The sequence below is a fragment of the Calonectris borealis genome, chromosome 4 (genome assembly GCF_964195595.1).
Source record: "Calonectris borealis chromosome 4, bCalBor7.hap1.2, whole genome shotgun sequence".
Classification (NCBI taxonomy): Eukaryota; Metazoa; Chordata; class Aves; order Procellariiformes; family Procellariidae; genus Calonectris; species Calonectris borealis.
The window spans coordinates 82118920-82135874 of record NC_134315.1 but is presented as its reverse complement, the minus strand read 5'-3'; the positions used below and the strand labels follow the sequence as shown (position 1 = coordinate 82135874).

At 40.0% G+C, this 16955-nt stretch overlaps 1 protein-coding gene across 4 annotated transcripts in view; it reads left to right on the top strand.

Moving 5' to 3' along the window:
* ANK2 (ankyrin 2) overlaps nucleotides 1–16955 on the top strand; it is a 347335-nt gene that overhangs the window by 178712 nt on the left and 151668 nt on the right. For all 4 annotated transcript variants that reach the window (XM_075150301.1, XM_075150298.1, XM_075150300.1 and 1 more), the window contains one exon: nucleotides 12315–12416. In XM_075150301.1, coding sequence (XP_075006402.1) covers nucleotides 12315–12416 — 102 coding nt within the window. The remainder of the gene's footprint in view (nucleotides 1–12314; nucleotides 12417–16955) is intronic.

Below are 16955 nucleotides of genomic sequence, written 5' to 3'. Positions count from 1 at the left end.
GTCTTGGTTTTCTGGTCGGAAATTTTTTTGGCTGAACTTTTCTGACCGGTTCTACTGCTTATTTCACTGGCAACACAGTTGGACCGGTTCTTCAGAAATAAAACTTCCTTCAAGCTAAACCATGAAATTAAACTATTTGAGCGTTCAGACCATTGTTTTTCCTCCCCCCAAGCAGCTTTTGGTTGAATTAACAAACAAGCCGCAGCGCTTCTGATGGGAAACGCGAAGTCAGGGGGAGGGACGATGCAAGCCCAGGACGTCCCGGGGCAGAGGGGGGAGGACAGCCCTGCTTCCATTGCTGAGTATGTGGGTCTCCGCAGGCGTTAGAGCATTTCCCTTAAGGTGAGTGGCCTGAAGCCGCTAGCAAATGTATGGAAGTTCCCTGTGAGACAAATCAGCAAACTCTGGAACGGTTCCTTCCCCCTGAACGTCCAAGCTGCCCTTCTGTGTCAGGTCAGGTCTTTGAGGGGGAGTGAGCAAAAGCGAGCAGCGTGTCATCTTTGAGTTGTTGGTTGGGGGTTCCCCCCCCCGGCTACTTTTCAGTCAGCCTTCAGAGCTTCTCGTAGCAGGCAAAAGATCAGGCACTTTCCTAATGTCTTTGATACATTTAATCATAACATCTTGGCTTTACGTGGCTCTGGTAGGGCTGACTGAGTTGCTCTAGGATATCTGTCTCGATTCAGATGTTGCAGTGCTTGGAAAGGAAAATTGCTGTATTTCCCTAAGAAGGTTTAGAGTCTCTCGTTATATTTATTATTATGACTCCTTACAAAAAGGTTAAAAAAAAAAAATTTAAAAAGGTGTCTGTAAATTAGAAACGTCAGCAAAGTTTCGTCCTGTAAAGAGAAATCTTATATTGTTTTTTTCCCCAAACAGGAATATAGTATCCAGCGCTATACTCTGTTGGCTATACATTTCCTATGCTTTTGTACAGCTGTAGCCATGCTAGCTGCCTCGGTTTATGAAAAAACGTGCCATGTCAAGCTGAATATGACAACTCCATGAATTTTGTACCAGGTACAAGGTTCAGCGTAATTCAGTTGGTATTCAGCCAACTCCAATGGCAAAATTGCTTTGCGTAATCTAATCTTTTCTAAACTAAAATCAAATACAGTCTGCGGCTTCAGGCCTTGTCTTGCTGAAGAAGTCAGGATTGTGTTGGTTTGACTATCCTGAACTGTCTATATGATGCCAAATAACTTTGTCAAATGGGGAGTCAAATTTTGATGCTGTGTTCATATTTGAAATAACAGCAGCATTAAAAAAAAAAAAACACAACCAAATTATTTCATAATCATATATTATAGATTTAATTTTTTTTTTTTTTGATGTGCTGAAACAAAGACATCTCAGATGGCAAAACACTGGCGTTTGTTGCATTCACTGTACGTTAGCCTCCCTCTTTACTTGGATACCTAATTACCTTCATATTTGCTCTTGAAAGTATATGATCCAGCCTTGCTTCATGGTGCTGGACCACGTTGTGTTTCAGACTACCTAGGACAGACTTCTCGCTGGGTTTCAGGGTCCTTCTAAACTCCTACTGCATCATTCAGGGGAGTTTTCTCTCCCCGCTCAAAGTAGCGGCTTTGGCAACGTGGACTTGTGCGTCATTGTACGAGGCAGCGGGAGGGTCGATATCGGGAGCTGGCTGTGAAGCGGCGATGCTGAGAAGTGATAAAGAATTTGCAAAAACTTGGGAAATAGCTGTGTTGGCAGAGCGTAGGGCTGCTGGTGCAGCCGGTGCCTCTCGCTCCTGTTGCTACAGCAAATGTGAGCGAGTGCCTGGGGATGAAACCGGGAAGTTTTAAATACTTAAGTAAGCCAGCGCCGTGCATTACGGTCTTCTAGAACAGGGGCTTATGGACAGCGCAAAACGTCTTCTGGGTATTTTAGGCATTTCCCTTAAAGTGGGAGAAACCGCTTTTAAGAAATATCCCTCTTCATTATTATTATTACTTGCTGCCGTGGGGAGCCCATGTGGCCTGCTTGAATTAGAGGGGTAGCTTTCCTACTGGTGAAGTTGGATGAAACTGGTTCCTCTCTGCTGCCCAGAGCTGAACTGTTTGAAATTTAGGCCCAGGGTTACAGGAGTTTTCCTTTACAGGTAGGGCTCCGCTGGGAATTGCGGGGAGACAATGAGCGACCGATATCGCGACCAATACACAAACAGCAAATGTCACGGTTAATGAAGAGAAGGGGTTTGCGTGGTTTAGATAAGCTTCAGGTGTAACTCCCCAGTTCACTGGGGATAAATTCATCCGAAGAGAGAAAAGGAAATTATCCGTGCTGGGTACAATCCCATTTGCATGAATCCTAAAAAAAAAAACCTCTTCTAAATGAAATCTGGTTTCTTTCCACCATGGACAAAGTTAAAAATTCTCCGTTTACTATTTCGGTATCCGTTTTACCTTTCTGTACAAGTAAGGTCTTCACGATGAGTCTTGCTGGTAGAACTGGCATTGAATTAGAAACTGCTGCCTTTCAGTAACACCCATTTTGTTTGCATCTATTTTAGTCCATCTCAGAGGAACATCAAATCATTTTTTTCTGTTTATGGTACCAGTAAGTTTGAATCAATGGGCAATCGGTTAATGGTGTTTAGGGAAGTAAAGCTGTTTGATTCTTTAGCACCGATGGTGTTAGCACATCTCTTTTATTAGAAAATGTCCTTTTGACAGTAAGACAAGGGATGGAAGGGGATGAAAAATTAATGAGAGCGATAGAATTGTCTGTCAACAGTCTGTCATAAACTTCACTGACAGGCTAGATTTTTGTTAAGGCTAGTTATTGTTCTGCTAGGTATGCTTGGAATGGCATCCTAATTCTTTCTAGAGGTGTTCTAGCATTATTACCTCTCTATTTAGGAACATCATTAGTAATGGAAACTTGCCATAGAAACCATTTAATTGCCTGCCAAGTTCTAAAGTTGTTACTAACACCTCAAAACCTCAATATATGATGTCCAGATGATCCTAAAGATTTCTCCTTCCTTTAATATTATTCAATTCCTTTAGTGGAAATCTTGGTTTGTATCAGTATTTAAGAGACTTCAGTAAATGCGTGTCTCGCGTAGGAGAACTGAGACTGATCCTGTGGTTCATTTCAGCGTATCCTGAATCCTTGTTGTTTTGGGAAACGACTGAATGCTACTTTCACTCAAATTCCAGCACGGGAAACTTTCCCATTAAACAATAGGATTATCCATTTCTATTTTTAGAGTAGTTTAGAAGTCTAAGTAAAAGACATGAAGTTTTTAGGATTACTCAGACTATAGTAAAAGCTTTCATTCTTGAAACCCAAATCCTTCGGTTTGGTTTGTTGTTTTAGGGGGTTTTTCTTCTTTTTTAAAAAAATCCAGGCTATGTTTTCCTGGCGCCTTTGAGATTCCATTTTCTAGATTTGCACTGATGACTATAATTCTGACTTGCACACATTGTTTCCAAGCTGGGATTTATACCAAAATATTTGGTACATGAGTAGCCCAGTGGGACATCGGGGATTACACGTGCCTGAAGTTCAGCTAGCACTGAAGTGTTGTTCTGGGTTAGAACCCTATTACCGATGTTACTTTATATTTTAAAATCGGTATGGGTTAAAATAACTTCTGCCATTTCAAATGCTGTATTTGGGAGGAACATACAGCTGGGCAGAAGACTTGTATTCTATTCTTTTTCGTAGAAAACTATGCAGTTTTGCCTCAGTTCTCACAAATCCTTCATTGACATAGGCGAAGTCAGCTGGCAGCGAGTCCAGTATGTCAAATTAATGAACGTAGTGGGAGGACTCCTACAGATGTCTGTGGCAGCTAAGTATCATAAAGGGTTTATAGAAGACGTTTGTTGCTTGGCTCAAGCCGGGGTTGATTTTACATTAGTTTTCTCTTCCTCTTTTGCTGCTGCTGTATTTGCTAATATTGGCCCAAACTCAGGAACACAGTTGAGCGTGTATTTAAATCCAGCCTTTAGCAAATAACTTAAACCTGTTTAATTTGAGATCAATTTGAAGATGTGGTAAAAATTAAGCATGTGCTGAAGTGTTTTGCCAAATGTAGGCCTTTATCTTCTTTCTTCTTCTCCGGGTTTAAAACAAAGCAAAACTGATTAAACCTTTGTAAGTTCCAGTGGAAAGAAAAGAGTGACTGGGATGGCTGGTATCCTGCAAGCTCCGGAATTTCAAGGAGGAGTTTGTAAAAGAGTCAAAGGTGTCGAAATATAGCCACCAGCATAAAATGAAAGGCATCCCTTACGAATAATTGGCAATTTTCCCATCAATATCAAAAGATAGAATAGTTGAAGGCTGGCTTTTCCGTAAGGGTCCGTAAGCATGCAATAACTTTCCGTTATGTCTGGAGCAATCTTGTAGCAGGAACTGGTATTCAGGTAAAGCTGTTAGCTGGGCATAGTTTTCTCCTCCTTATGCTCCTCAAAAATTTGCGTTTGTTGGGGTAGTGTAACAGCAATAAGAAATTATCTAAATATCAAATGCAGCTTTCTGAGAACAGTCTTTGTAATAAGATAAACTACTACAGAACTGTCATATGCAAATATTAAAATTACTGGAAGAAGTCTTTCAATTCAACCGTTATTGACAATATGTTGGAATTATAATACACTTATTATTTTATAATGTGCATAAACGATGATGCATTCCTCAACCTAGTTTTGGTTTCTTAGCTTCTTTTTTGCACTGGCTCTTTCCATCTCCAGTCATACTGCTGAAATTCATTTCTCAAGGACGCTCTGAGTCTCAAATACTGTTACACGCTGTATCTCCTTTGGGTTGCAGCCTCTCTGTCTAACATAAGAAAGCTTTTACCGGTATGTATAATAAACGCAAACAACGTTAGTCTTCCCACCTACTTTGGCAATGTATAATTTTGGCTCCTACCCATCTCTTAGCAGATCTAACGGGAGAACGTTCGTTCTGAGGAACACAGGACGTGCTGGCGGGGTCGCTTCTGAATCCAGTCAACTCTGGCACGGGTTGCTGTGTCAGGCAGTCATCTTCTGTGTTTAAATATGTGCAAACTCGTTTTGATTTGAAATCACTGCGTGTTTTAATCTGGGTCATATGCAGTGTATAGCACGAAAGCTTTTTCTTTTCTTGTCGCTATTTCACCATCTTGTTATTGCACGATACTTTTTGCTGTAAATAGCAATAGTCTTAATGCCAAAGCGTGGGCCCATGTCCATACTGTACGCAACGTCATGGTGAGGGCAAGCTCCAGCCACAGGTCCAGCTCAATGCCGGTAGAAGTGGTGCCAACTTCTCCGTCTCTGTCATGACATTCTATGGTTAATTGGCCTAAATACTCAAAGCGCCTTAAATTATTCAGGTGCATAATGTACTTAAAAGAATATTTTTATTTTTCTGATTTATAACCATCATCATCAACCTAGAGAGATAGACCCGTGAGACTGAAATAATGAATTGCTAGGTGCTATTAGCTCCATCTTGGCAGAGAATATTTCACTTGCTAGTGATCTCTTGTCTCTGAAAGCTTGTCTGCCTCTTCACAGTTCCTGTGATTCAGCTTCTCATTTCTTAAAAAAATGTTAGTTTATTGTGAGGTCAGTTGTGTCTTTCTCCTGGATAAGAAGATGCTTTAGATTATGTGAAAGAGATGTTTTTTTAATTAAGGCTGCTATTTTGGAATTGTGGGCTTTTCAGTTCAACTGTTTTCACCAATTCTATACAACCAGAGGTATATAGCAGGATGGATTAGATCTGAAATGCCTGTACGTGCTTGACTGGGAAAAGCTGTGTGAGCAAAATACTTTTTTGAAATTGAAATAAGGAAATTGGGCACGTTGTTCATCCAGCAATTTAGATACCGAAATTTCTTTTAAGATCTGCGACTCAATCTATCTTCCTTCATGTCTTCCAGTAAATTATCGGGAGGAAAACATACATTTTTATGAGCAAAGGAAGTGGCTTTGAAAGTTAAGCCCTGTTATATTTCTTTTCTTTCAGAAGATGAATGTTATTTCATTAAAGGCTGGAAAAATATGTTTCCATCATAGCTGTTATTATCTCATTGAACTCATTTACCAGTGTTAGATTACTGAGCCTGTGCCATTGCAAGTGCAAGATGTAGCTCACGTTCCGGCACGCGTATCAGAACCGCAGGCTGAGACTCTGCTGGGGTAGTTTAATGTTAAAAAAAAAAAAAAAAAAAAAAAAATCCTTTGCCTTCTTGCAGTCGTAGCTGCATCTTAGGCTTGCGGTTCACAGTATCACCATTGGTCTGTTGTGATGCCCTTTGGAGATCAGCAGCACTTTCAACTCAATAAAAAAAAAAAAAAAATCAGGGTAGAAAAGATAAAATGTGAGGCGCTGAAAAACTAGCTGGCAAGGTTTACAGAAACGGTTCCGCGAGGAAGCAGCGTTCCTTTGGAAGTCCCATCTTTGACATTTGAATGCTGGTATGGAAAAAGCTACCGTACTGGCAAAAAATACCTATGTGACAAATAAGTTGGGTAGCGGTAACACCTCATCTGTGCTGCTTTTAGAGTTGCACCCGATTAAACGATGGCTGGTTTGAACAGATGGTTTCTGAAATCAGAGAATAACCAAGCCAACTGGGGCAAAATTTAGTGGTTATCTCAAGGGTAGGAGCATAAATTGACGCTCTAGAAGGTATGGCAGAGTAAAAACTTAATGGAATGTGTTTAGATATCTGTCATGCTTCCCCCTGCAACTTTTAAGTACTGAAAAACATCCAAGAAGCCATGAAAACCTGAGGTTAGATTGTGCAGCTTTGCTTCTGCAGTGAGCTGGATTCGCAACTCCGGGTATTACCTGCATATATTCACGTGATGAGCCACCAGTCAATTAAGAGCTTTGTAATGAAGAAGAGTTAACGAGCCATCAGCATTTTACTAATTATAGAAACAGCTGTTGGACAAACATTGCCTCACAACTCTGAAGTTTGTCAATGGCATTTACACTGTCGGATAATGCTGAAGACTGCCATACCGACAAATTCTGTCTTAATGCTGATTTTATGTGCAATAATAATACAGGATTCAATTTAACATGGAAGTTTTTATAACCGCTGATGATTTGAGTTTCTTGATTTATATAAAGCCTACAAGTTAATAGCAGGTTTTGCTCACCTCCTGATCAAGACCAGCCTCTTCAAAACTTACAGCTAAATAAATTTTCTCCGTAAAATCAAAGCAGCATGTCCCAGAGTCGATGCTTGAAAGTAAGTTTAAAAGGGTTATTAGTATTCAGATACACACTTTAATCCACATACAAACTAAAACCGTGAAATTAAGGTGCAAAACTACTCTTTGGTTGTTATACATCAGTTTTGAATCCTGTTTTTGCTGTCATTCAATTAATAAACTGTATTTAACAGATGAGAATTGTTCCGTAGGCCTTGTTGCTAGGCTCCGTTCTCCCACAGAGATGTTTGTGATTATGGGCAGGCTGGGGTCATTCACCTTGTTTGGAGGGAGCAAAAAAAAAAAGCCAACCTGCAGGAATAATTTTGCTATAGACATGATTTCAAACAAGTATTTGGATGGCTTGGATAATGTTATTATGAAAGCCGTCCTTTGAAAACTGAAGCCTCCTCCTCCCCCAGTCTTTCCTTCTTTAAGCATGAATCTGGTTTTCAGCAGCAAATTTGAATATGTGGAGAAATTCCTATGAGTTTGCTACATCATGTGATTTCAACATTAGGCATCACGATTTATTTTTGCCCATCTCTATAAAATGCCTTTGAGAAACAGGCGCGAGCTACGTGCGATAAGTGGTGTGGTATGCTGTGAGACAGGAAAGGCAACCAGAGCGAGGACGGAGGAACCAGAAGGGAAGGTTTCCAACTATTTCAATAAAATACTAATTTCCATATATGATTTAATTACTGAGATTCCCTGAGCTATATGTTTCAAATTCAGGCAAAATTCTGGCATTGCAATTAGCCAGAAAGAAGTTGAATCCACAGTCTCTCCGTCATTTTTTTAAAAAAATAATATATTCACTGGATCATTTCTTGATTTTCTTACGCAATGTCTGACAACTAGGTACTTACATTTTGCATTCTGCTGTGAGTGTATTTAAGGTTATAGCAATTCTTTTCACATTGTGGTTTATTGGTTTATAGTGCGCTGAAAATTCTTATTTCTGGCTGAAATTATTTATCCTCAGTCAAAAGTTAAAGAAGAAAAATTGAGTTAAAAGATAGGAGCTTTTTACAAGGTTCGATAACACCAAATATTCCTCACAAATCTATAGCATGTATTAGAATTGCATTGCAAACAGAGTTTGGAAAAAAAGCAGTTGTCAAAGACTTGTAGTACTCTCTCACTGCATATGTATTGGAGGTTGTTTGGGTTTTTTTTTGTTACAGTGACTGTTGTCCTTCTCTTTGATCAATATTTGGTATCTGTAGAACTGCACGTAAATAGTCCAGATTCAATCACGATTGCAGTGAAAAGAAAAATTCTGTATGGAGCAGTCAAATGTTCATGTTAGCCGCCGGTAGTGGTGCATTTTTTGTAGAGCCGTTTGGATATCTGAAAGTAGTACGTTAGGAAAAGCTTGTTAAGTCCACAAATTGCGAGGTTGTCCCATGCTATGAAATGTCAGCTAAGTATTTTTTCATTCCTTCATACCTTGTTCTAATAGCACGTTAATAACATATTGAGTAGATTGCCCGGTGGCCACATGCACACAGCGATCCTGAATTCTGACGGACGGGAGCTGCGGACGGCAGGTAGAGATGCCGGCTGGGACTCTGCACATTGACACGTCAAGGTTGGAGCTTCCCAGACTGCAAGCCTCTCGTGTTCATGTGGTTGCTGTAGCTAATTAAGGCATACTCTTCTCTTGTAAACCTTGCTTTTCCTTATTGGTAGAATGCTTGCTTTTGAGCATGATCTACATAAATGTGTAAAACTCTTAAAAAACCAAAATCTCAGGGGTATGTGCATAGAAAGAGATGACGTGGTAAGTATCCTGTGGTGCAAAGGACTCTGGCTCTGTGTTTTTGTCGTCTTGTGAAGAAAGTATCTTCAAATGACAGTTTGTTGACAGTTTGTCTTCACCAGTTGACAAACTGGTAAAGACCAATATGCCAGCCTCTCTGCCACTGAAATGCGTCATGAATTCAATTGAAAATCTACATGTAAGGAGACAAAATATTGATTGACGAAATAATTGTGAGATTACTGAATCAATTGGAAAAGCCCACAGATCAAAAATCACGGTTTCCTAGTGTGGTAAGACTACAGAAAACTGCTGCTGTTGACTACCGAGACAATTTTGTCAAAATGGGTTTGAATTTGTAACGTGCTAAAGTGAGTACATTGCTGAGGCAGTACTGTCAAAAATGCTTTTTAAAGACCTTAAAAGAATGGGGGAAAGGACAAACTACTGATGACCTGCCGAAAAACTAGAGCTGACAAACCAGGGGAGAAAATACAGATCTGAGCACTGCTAACATCTAGGACTTCTAGGCTTTAAAACACAGTGCTGAATCTTATTGAGTATTTCATGGAAGCACTTTGCAAAGTATTTGCATGAGAATTTCTATATGAAGCAGCTGAATTGCTGCTTCATGGCTTTTATTTGTGCGTTCAACTTTGTTGTGAGAACATCATGCAAGTCTGTGAGAAACTATTTTGAAAGAGGAGAGGCCAGAAGAGATGGGTACAATCATATTCGTCTGATGTGAGATCAGTACGTGTCACAGTAAGAAAATTCATAAAAAACAAACATCCCGTCGGCTCGGATTTTCAAAGGCACCTACATGAAGCGTCAGGATCTCATTGTGTTTCTCTGGGATTTTAGCAGTTTTGTTCCTCTTCTACTCACGGTCAAGCACTGTTATTTCAGAGTGAGAACATAGACAGCGAGAGGCGCTTCTGGAATAAAAGTGCCTGTACAGAGAGTTAATCATGAAGCGTTAATTCATAGTAACTCTTCATGTAGACAAGAAGTTCCTATTCTGCATTGTGATCGATGTTCAGGTGTACGTCATGTGCCTTGAAGTGGTCTGCATTGCAGTAATTTAATTCTGAGATAACAAAAGTATGAATCAAATGAAATCTCTTTTGAAAGCGCTGGTTCTATCTTCTTAGCCAGAAACGCAGGGCATATCGTTGTGTGGTGTTAGCTACAGTCTGAGCTTCCAGCAGGAATTGAGACTTCAACATTTTTAGCCTTTCGTGTTACTCTGCGTGAAAGAAAAACAAGCGATGATTGATTCATCCCTAATAAAACAGAAGTTGTAGATGTTTGTTTGTTGTGTCATTCTCGCTTAACCTTTTAAAAGTATAAAAGCAGATGATTGCAGTTTTGGCATGGTAAATTATTCTAAAAGTAGTAAAGCATGAAAAAAAATTGGAAAGAAGGAGGTAAAATGTGTGTCCTATTGAGGGCAAAGATGCTTTTCCCATTAATTTCAAGAGCGTCCGGATTTACCCTTTGTGCTCGTTCTCGGTTGATGTTTTTACCGAGACAGTTGATTTTTCGAGGACATTTGAACATGAAAATACAGTTTGGTGCCTTCATGCACACATACTTGTGACAGGAGACGGTGCAGTGCCAACAGCTGTCCGTCAATCTTCAGAGGGGTCTCTTTCGAGTACCTGTCCGAATCTGCTCCTGCGTCAAGCCTCGTCCAAAGGCTTGCCTGGCTGAAGCCCGCAGCGGTCAGAGGGTTTCGTCAAGGAGAATTCCTGCGCTGCCTTCCCCTTCGCCCTGCTGTGTCTTTAGAAAGACGCTCCGTTTTCTTACCAGCAAAAGATGTGGAGAATGTGCTGAAGTTTGCCGAAAGGAATTTAAAAGGAAATATTTTTGTCTTGGCATGTGGCGCGGTTGTAAGAAGAATCATTTTGATGACATCCATCTGCGGCAGATTAAAATAGGTTGGAATCGGGATTGTGAAGGGAGTTTGTTCGGCGTGATAAGTAGGGTGACCGAAATAAATGCATTGAAATGGACTGGGTGACTGAAATTGCTTTGTCGATGAGCATTAATAAGCTGGAAGTGGGAGGCTTTTAGGATATTCTCACGATGTAAAAGAATGGTTTTCACCCGGTGTTTCTGACAGGGAGGTGAAATCAGACGAGAAACAGGCTCCGTCGGAGGTGTTTCAGGGGAACGCCAAGTACTAGCCCAACGGCTGCGTGCCCTCCTCTGCCTCCCTAATCACATCCCCACAAAACAGGCTTTTACAGTTATTTATCTGCTTTTTGAAACTCACTCCTACTCTATTTATTTATTTTAACTACAAAAATTGGTACTGTTCTGTGCGCCTTCCCAAACGCTTATTCTGTGTAATCATTACTTCTGTTGCACGACTTTTCTTTTCTCTCCGGTCTCTGCGGTTGCATTAGTAGCCGATTTACCCGTGTGTAGGTTCGCACGTGGGTGAACACCAAAGTACGTGCCGGTTTCCAGTCGCCACTGTAATTTCATGTCATAATCGTAGATAAAGGCAAGAGGGCTGACGCATTTCACGCTCCCTTGCTTAACAGTACCTCCCACAGCCGAGCTGGAAAATGAAAACATTATTTTCTTTAACCTGTAAACGCCAATGGGGCTTTAAATGCGAACGTATGAACGCAGGCAGTTTAGGAGCGAGCGTGTTGACAACATTATCCTGGATTTAGATACGCAGGCTTGCGTACTTCATCCGCTTTGTTTGATGGTTGGCTGCACTTGCGGTGCTGCCCCGTTTGTGGGACCTTTTTTTTTTCCCCCTTGAGCATGCCCCGCTTCTGTGTCACAGGTGATAAAATACAGCCACAGGACTTTTTTGCTCTTGGATATTGTTTTTTCTCCGGTGTGTACCTCTGTGTTAAGCCAGCGTGCGTGCATCAATGTGAACTGTAGGCATGTAACTTTTTACACCAAGTACAAATCCAAAGCTCAATGTATGTTTTCTTACGTAGCATAGCCAATAACAGGATTGATTAATTATTTTCCAGAGTTTTGAGTGTATATATATGTAATAAAAACCCCAGAAAACTATGGCTAGCAAGTTGATGCATTTTTCGTCTTGCTAATATCAGTTACTATGATTTCTGGGCTTTTTTTCTTTGGTTCTTGCTAAATTTTGAACTTGAGCAATTATTGCACTATTTTGCTCACTCTGACGGGTCTGCAGTTCTTTTGTGCCAGTGTTGCCTTGTTTAAGTATGCATATGCTAGTTAACGCAGATATAATGCAAAGTCAGTTTTCTTTATTCTCCTGCAGCATAAAATGCAGAAGCTTTTCACCCGGGATGAAGTTGTGCTCTCTTTTAAGCAGGAGCTAACTAGAGATTTTTTTTCTTCTTATCTTTTTACAGTCTGACAGCAATGCAAGCTTTCTCCGAGCTGCCCGAGCTGGCAATCTGGACAAAGTAGTGGAATACCTGAAAAGTGGAATAGACATTAACACATGTAATCAGGTAAGAGATTGGAAGGGCAGAAGTTTGCAAGGGCGAGTTGCAAGAAACCCCCCTCAAAACCTAGTTCTTTCAGGCTTCGTACAGGTGCTTTGATTCACCTCAAGCTATGTTTTCAGTCTTGTTCTTCAGTGGTATCTTTCTATAGGAAGCTGATAACGTCTATAAAATGGTGCTGCTTTTGGTAAAGCTTTGTGTAAGCCTTTTTGGGCTCCTCTTTCTTGCCAGTGTCCCGCAGGTATGGCTATATGTTAGTGAGGTACCTCTATGCTTTGGTAGTCTAACACTAATGGACCGGCTGTTGTGACGTTCCAGTTCTAATTGAAAACAGTGAGCGTTAAATATAGTTGTATTATTCAAAATACTCAAGTTACGCAAAAAAAAAAGAGAGTTCTAGTTGAGGAAGTTATTCTGTAGTATTCTTGTTTACTAAAATATTAACAGAATAATCTGAATAAAAAATCATTAATAAAATCCACAGGTGTGGCTTTTATGTGCAAATGTGCAAATTTACCGATTTATTTCCTAGGTAAATACTATGATAAAATATGCCCGGATACCAAGTTGAAGGTTCTCGGTAATTCTGCTTGGTTTCTTTGTAGAAAGCTACGGTTTAGATGTCCTGAGGCGTCTGTGTGCAGCACACCCCACCGCACCCCCGTCTGCTCGGGTTTGTATTGCTGAGACGGAGCGAGGTTGAACTCTCCGTCTGCGCAGCAGGCTTGGAAAGCGGAGGTCCACCCGTTATCCCGTTTTCTTGCCCGTACTGAGAGTCTCTCATTCTTTTGTTTGTCTGGAGAAGCGAGGCTATGCCAACACTCATATTTTTTGCTCTGTTAGTTATTGCTGTTTGTTTATTGTATCCATTTATTAACGGTAATGAGGCGCGCCCATGTAATGGGTATTCCCCATTTTAATGAAAGATACGCCTTTCTCCGGAGAACTTGCATTGCAAACAGGAGTTGAAGAGCAATAGCTGTTCCAACAAATTGACAGATGAGCAGGGGATGGCAGGGAGATGACAGCGATTAATAAATTCCACAGCATGCCGGCTGTCAGGTTTTGGTTTGGTGGGTTTTGGTTGCTTTTTGTTTTTGTTTTTGTTTTTTTTTTTCTTTAAAGCTATTTATGTTAGTTTAAAAGAAATTATTATTATTTGTTTATTTTTAAAATTATTATTGTATATGTAAAAGAATTATTATTATTAATTAGTTTAAAAGAAAGTTCTGAATTTCTTCTCGCAAACATTTGTCTAAAGGACAGTGTGGACTGGCATCCTGGGCAGAACCAAGGAAGAAATTGAAAGCCGTGTATAAAAAAACTGGTATCCTTAGCTTACACGTGAAGACATTGCTTGGAAGTTTTCAAGCGAGATGTGCTTGAATGAATAAGAAAAGTGAAGCTGATGGAGACTAACTGTGTTTTTCAGGCGACAGTTTGCGAAGATGAATGCAGTAGTGTTTGAGTGGATTGCAAAATCGAATGGCAAGACGTTTTTCAGTCGCCTAAAGAAGTTTCTTGTAAACATAGGTTTTTTTCGTATTCAGTATGTTAGGTTTAAGCCCTTTAGCATGGGGACGCTTTGAGAGTCTGGGGTTTCTGTCACACCTAGAGCAAGAGTTCTCTTCCAGGACACACTCTCATTCATATGATAGTAATAGCAATAACTTAAAAAAAGAAATTACGGGTCTAAATTTGTAGCAACTTTTTTACCATTCTTAAAGAAATTATCCTGGCTCTATTTGCAATATGTTGATACATGTTTCTCCAAAATAAAGAAATATAGTTTGTGTTTTCCGTTTTATGCTTAGTTTTCAGGGCTTGTTGTTGCTTGGCTTGCTCATTAAATGAATGTGAATGCTGGGGGAATAGGATAGCAATTGAATAATTCATATCAAAGAGAGCAGATGTTAGCGAAATAAACAGGTAAATTTGCACTTTACCTGTGGATTGTATTAATGATTTTTTATTCAGATTATTCCATTAATATTTTAGTAAACAAATTTTAGAACTAAAATATTATTTGTTTGTACACAATACTCTATTAAAATTAGATTTATCAAATTTTTTCTATTTTGTGGTGAAAAGTATCATCTAAGTATCACTAAATAACCTAATGACAGAAAAATGATGGAAAGTATGTGCTTTACTAAAGAAAAGAAAGATAATTCCATCGTGAATCTAAACTTCCCCCCGTCATTCACATTACTTTTACGTTTTCATTTAATAAAAATATTCCCTTTTTGGCAGAGTACGTTGCAGGTATAGGACGTTTGAAGCTGCTCCGTCCTTTGGGAAATGTCTAGGGATGGAATATACTAGTACCGGATAGTGGAAAAAATTGCAGTAAAAAATATTATTTTAGGTTTTGTATGGAGAAAACACCCATATTGTCTTCTCTCTTCTGATCACTGTTCAGATTAAGATCAGAAATAATCAAGATTTTCCTTACTGTGTCCTGAGACACAGTTGCGGCTCCTAACGTAAATTGTGTCCAGGAGCTGAGCTGCTAGTTTCTGTGGACATACCTATTACAAATAAATAAAATATTTAGGAAATAAAGCTGTATTTATCTTTGGAATTAGTAAGGAAATAGTGTTACGACTCGGTTAATCTGTGACAGCTCATAAATTGCTCTCCCGGGCAGCTAGAAGGAAAAAGGCTGTTGAAACAGCATTTCTAATGTTTTTTGAACAACCGAGGTGAAAGGTACGTGTTTTCCAAGTCAATCGCCAGACTGAAAGCTTGAGCTGGTTCCTGCTCTGATATGAACGTAGGCTTTAGAAGCCGTGGTTTTCTCTGGTAGCAAAGAAATGCTACGAAACCAAAGTTTTCTGTGGTAGCAAGAGCAATAATCCCATTGTGAGTCTCCCTTTTTCTGCCAGAAGTTTAACAAAGTCGTCGGGCAGCGTGCTCTGCAGTAGCACCCTGCCAGCGGAGCTGGTGGCAAATCTGGGATTTGGGTTGCAATTACTGTATCTCTGAACCCTCGGTGAAGAAATGACACTTTTGTTTTCTTCTTTGATATCTGGAAGCCACTTGTATGAAAATTATTAGTAAATTGCTGCAGAAACCTGTAAGGGGATTACTTTGAAGGGGCAGAAAGAATTTTTCAAAGGCAGTGTTGATACATCTTCTTCCTTTGGCTTACCTGTGGGGTACCCTAATCCTATTATTATAAGAAAGAGCTTTGTACTGTTTTAACCCATCTCTTTTGCATTTCTGGTGCACCTTTGACTTCAGTGGTTCAATTCTAATGAAGAATTTCTTCGTCTGTTGGTTATTTAATGCCCAAATCCTATCTTGGCCTTCATAAAACTTCAGAAGGAATTTTTTGGAGCTGTGTAGTTACTGCACGACCTCATATATCTTCAGTGGGTCCTAAAACACTTCTTCATTTTGAAGTTCAAAGGAAGCAGGAGGAGGTGTAGCGCTCCGCAGTGCCGGTCTCCTCCCTTAGGAGCGGTTGCTGGAAGCGCCGAGGTAACTGTTTCACCAAGAGCAAGACCAAATCCCATTCAAAAGGTGCACTCGCGCAGTAGAAAGAGCACTGGGCAGCCTGAGCATTATAGAAATGTTATATACTACTTTATCCCACTGAACGCAGGATGGCCGGCCAATTGATTCTCCTTAGCCATCCCCCACGAAGCACCTGATCCTGTGACCTGGGGTGCGGAAGTCTGAGGTTTCCCTTGCTATTTTGGTGAGATCTTAGCCGGGAAGCAAACATTCAGTGGGTGGTATTTTTAGCTGACTAGCTAACGTGTGTCCAAGCAGATTAAAACCTTGTAGCTCACTTGCGTTAGCAATGCAATTCTGATTACCCTCAGATGGTTAGAGAGTAGCCATGGTTTTTACCTTGTTTCAGAAAACTGTAAACTTAAATATGTTTTTATCACTGGTCAATCTTACCTATATAACATAAATTGTTTTACATAGTGTTATAAAAAGGTATGTAAACTTTCTGCTTAAAATACTACCTCCCCTTTCAGGAAAGTTACCACTGCTGTAAAAACACCCCGTTAAAGTTTCACCATTGATATGACTGTAATGTGATAGAATGTTTTAGCTTGGCCCTTTTGTAAGTCTGTCATATCAGTCCAATTACTTTTGCTTCATAGCCTAGGGACCTACATTTGCAATGCTTATTTAAATGACTACTGCCATCACATTTAATGGGACTGTAACCGTGACTTAAAATAAATATGCAAAGAAGCGTCTGCATCAGTCCTGAAAAACGCCTTGACCTTCTGGTGAAATCAATGGCATTTCTTTGAAGGGGGACCTGAAAGCGCAGGCTGTATGGTGTCCAACTTTCCCCTAACTCTTAATCAAAATGACCACTAACTGGACGATGGCTATGAATATTGAAAGTAAAATGGCTTAAAGGTTGTTTTTAAACAACATTAAAATCAGTAAATCGCTCAATAGACACGTCGCTTAAGCTCTGTTTTGTAACTCGTGCATCGTGAGATGGGCTAAAACTTCAGTGCACCATCTGAATGGAAACTTCAAAGGCTATTCACCTTCATCGACTATAGC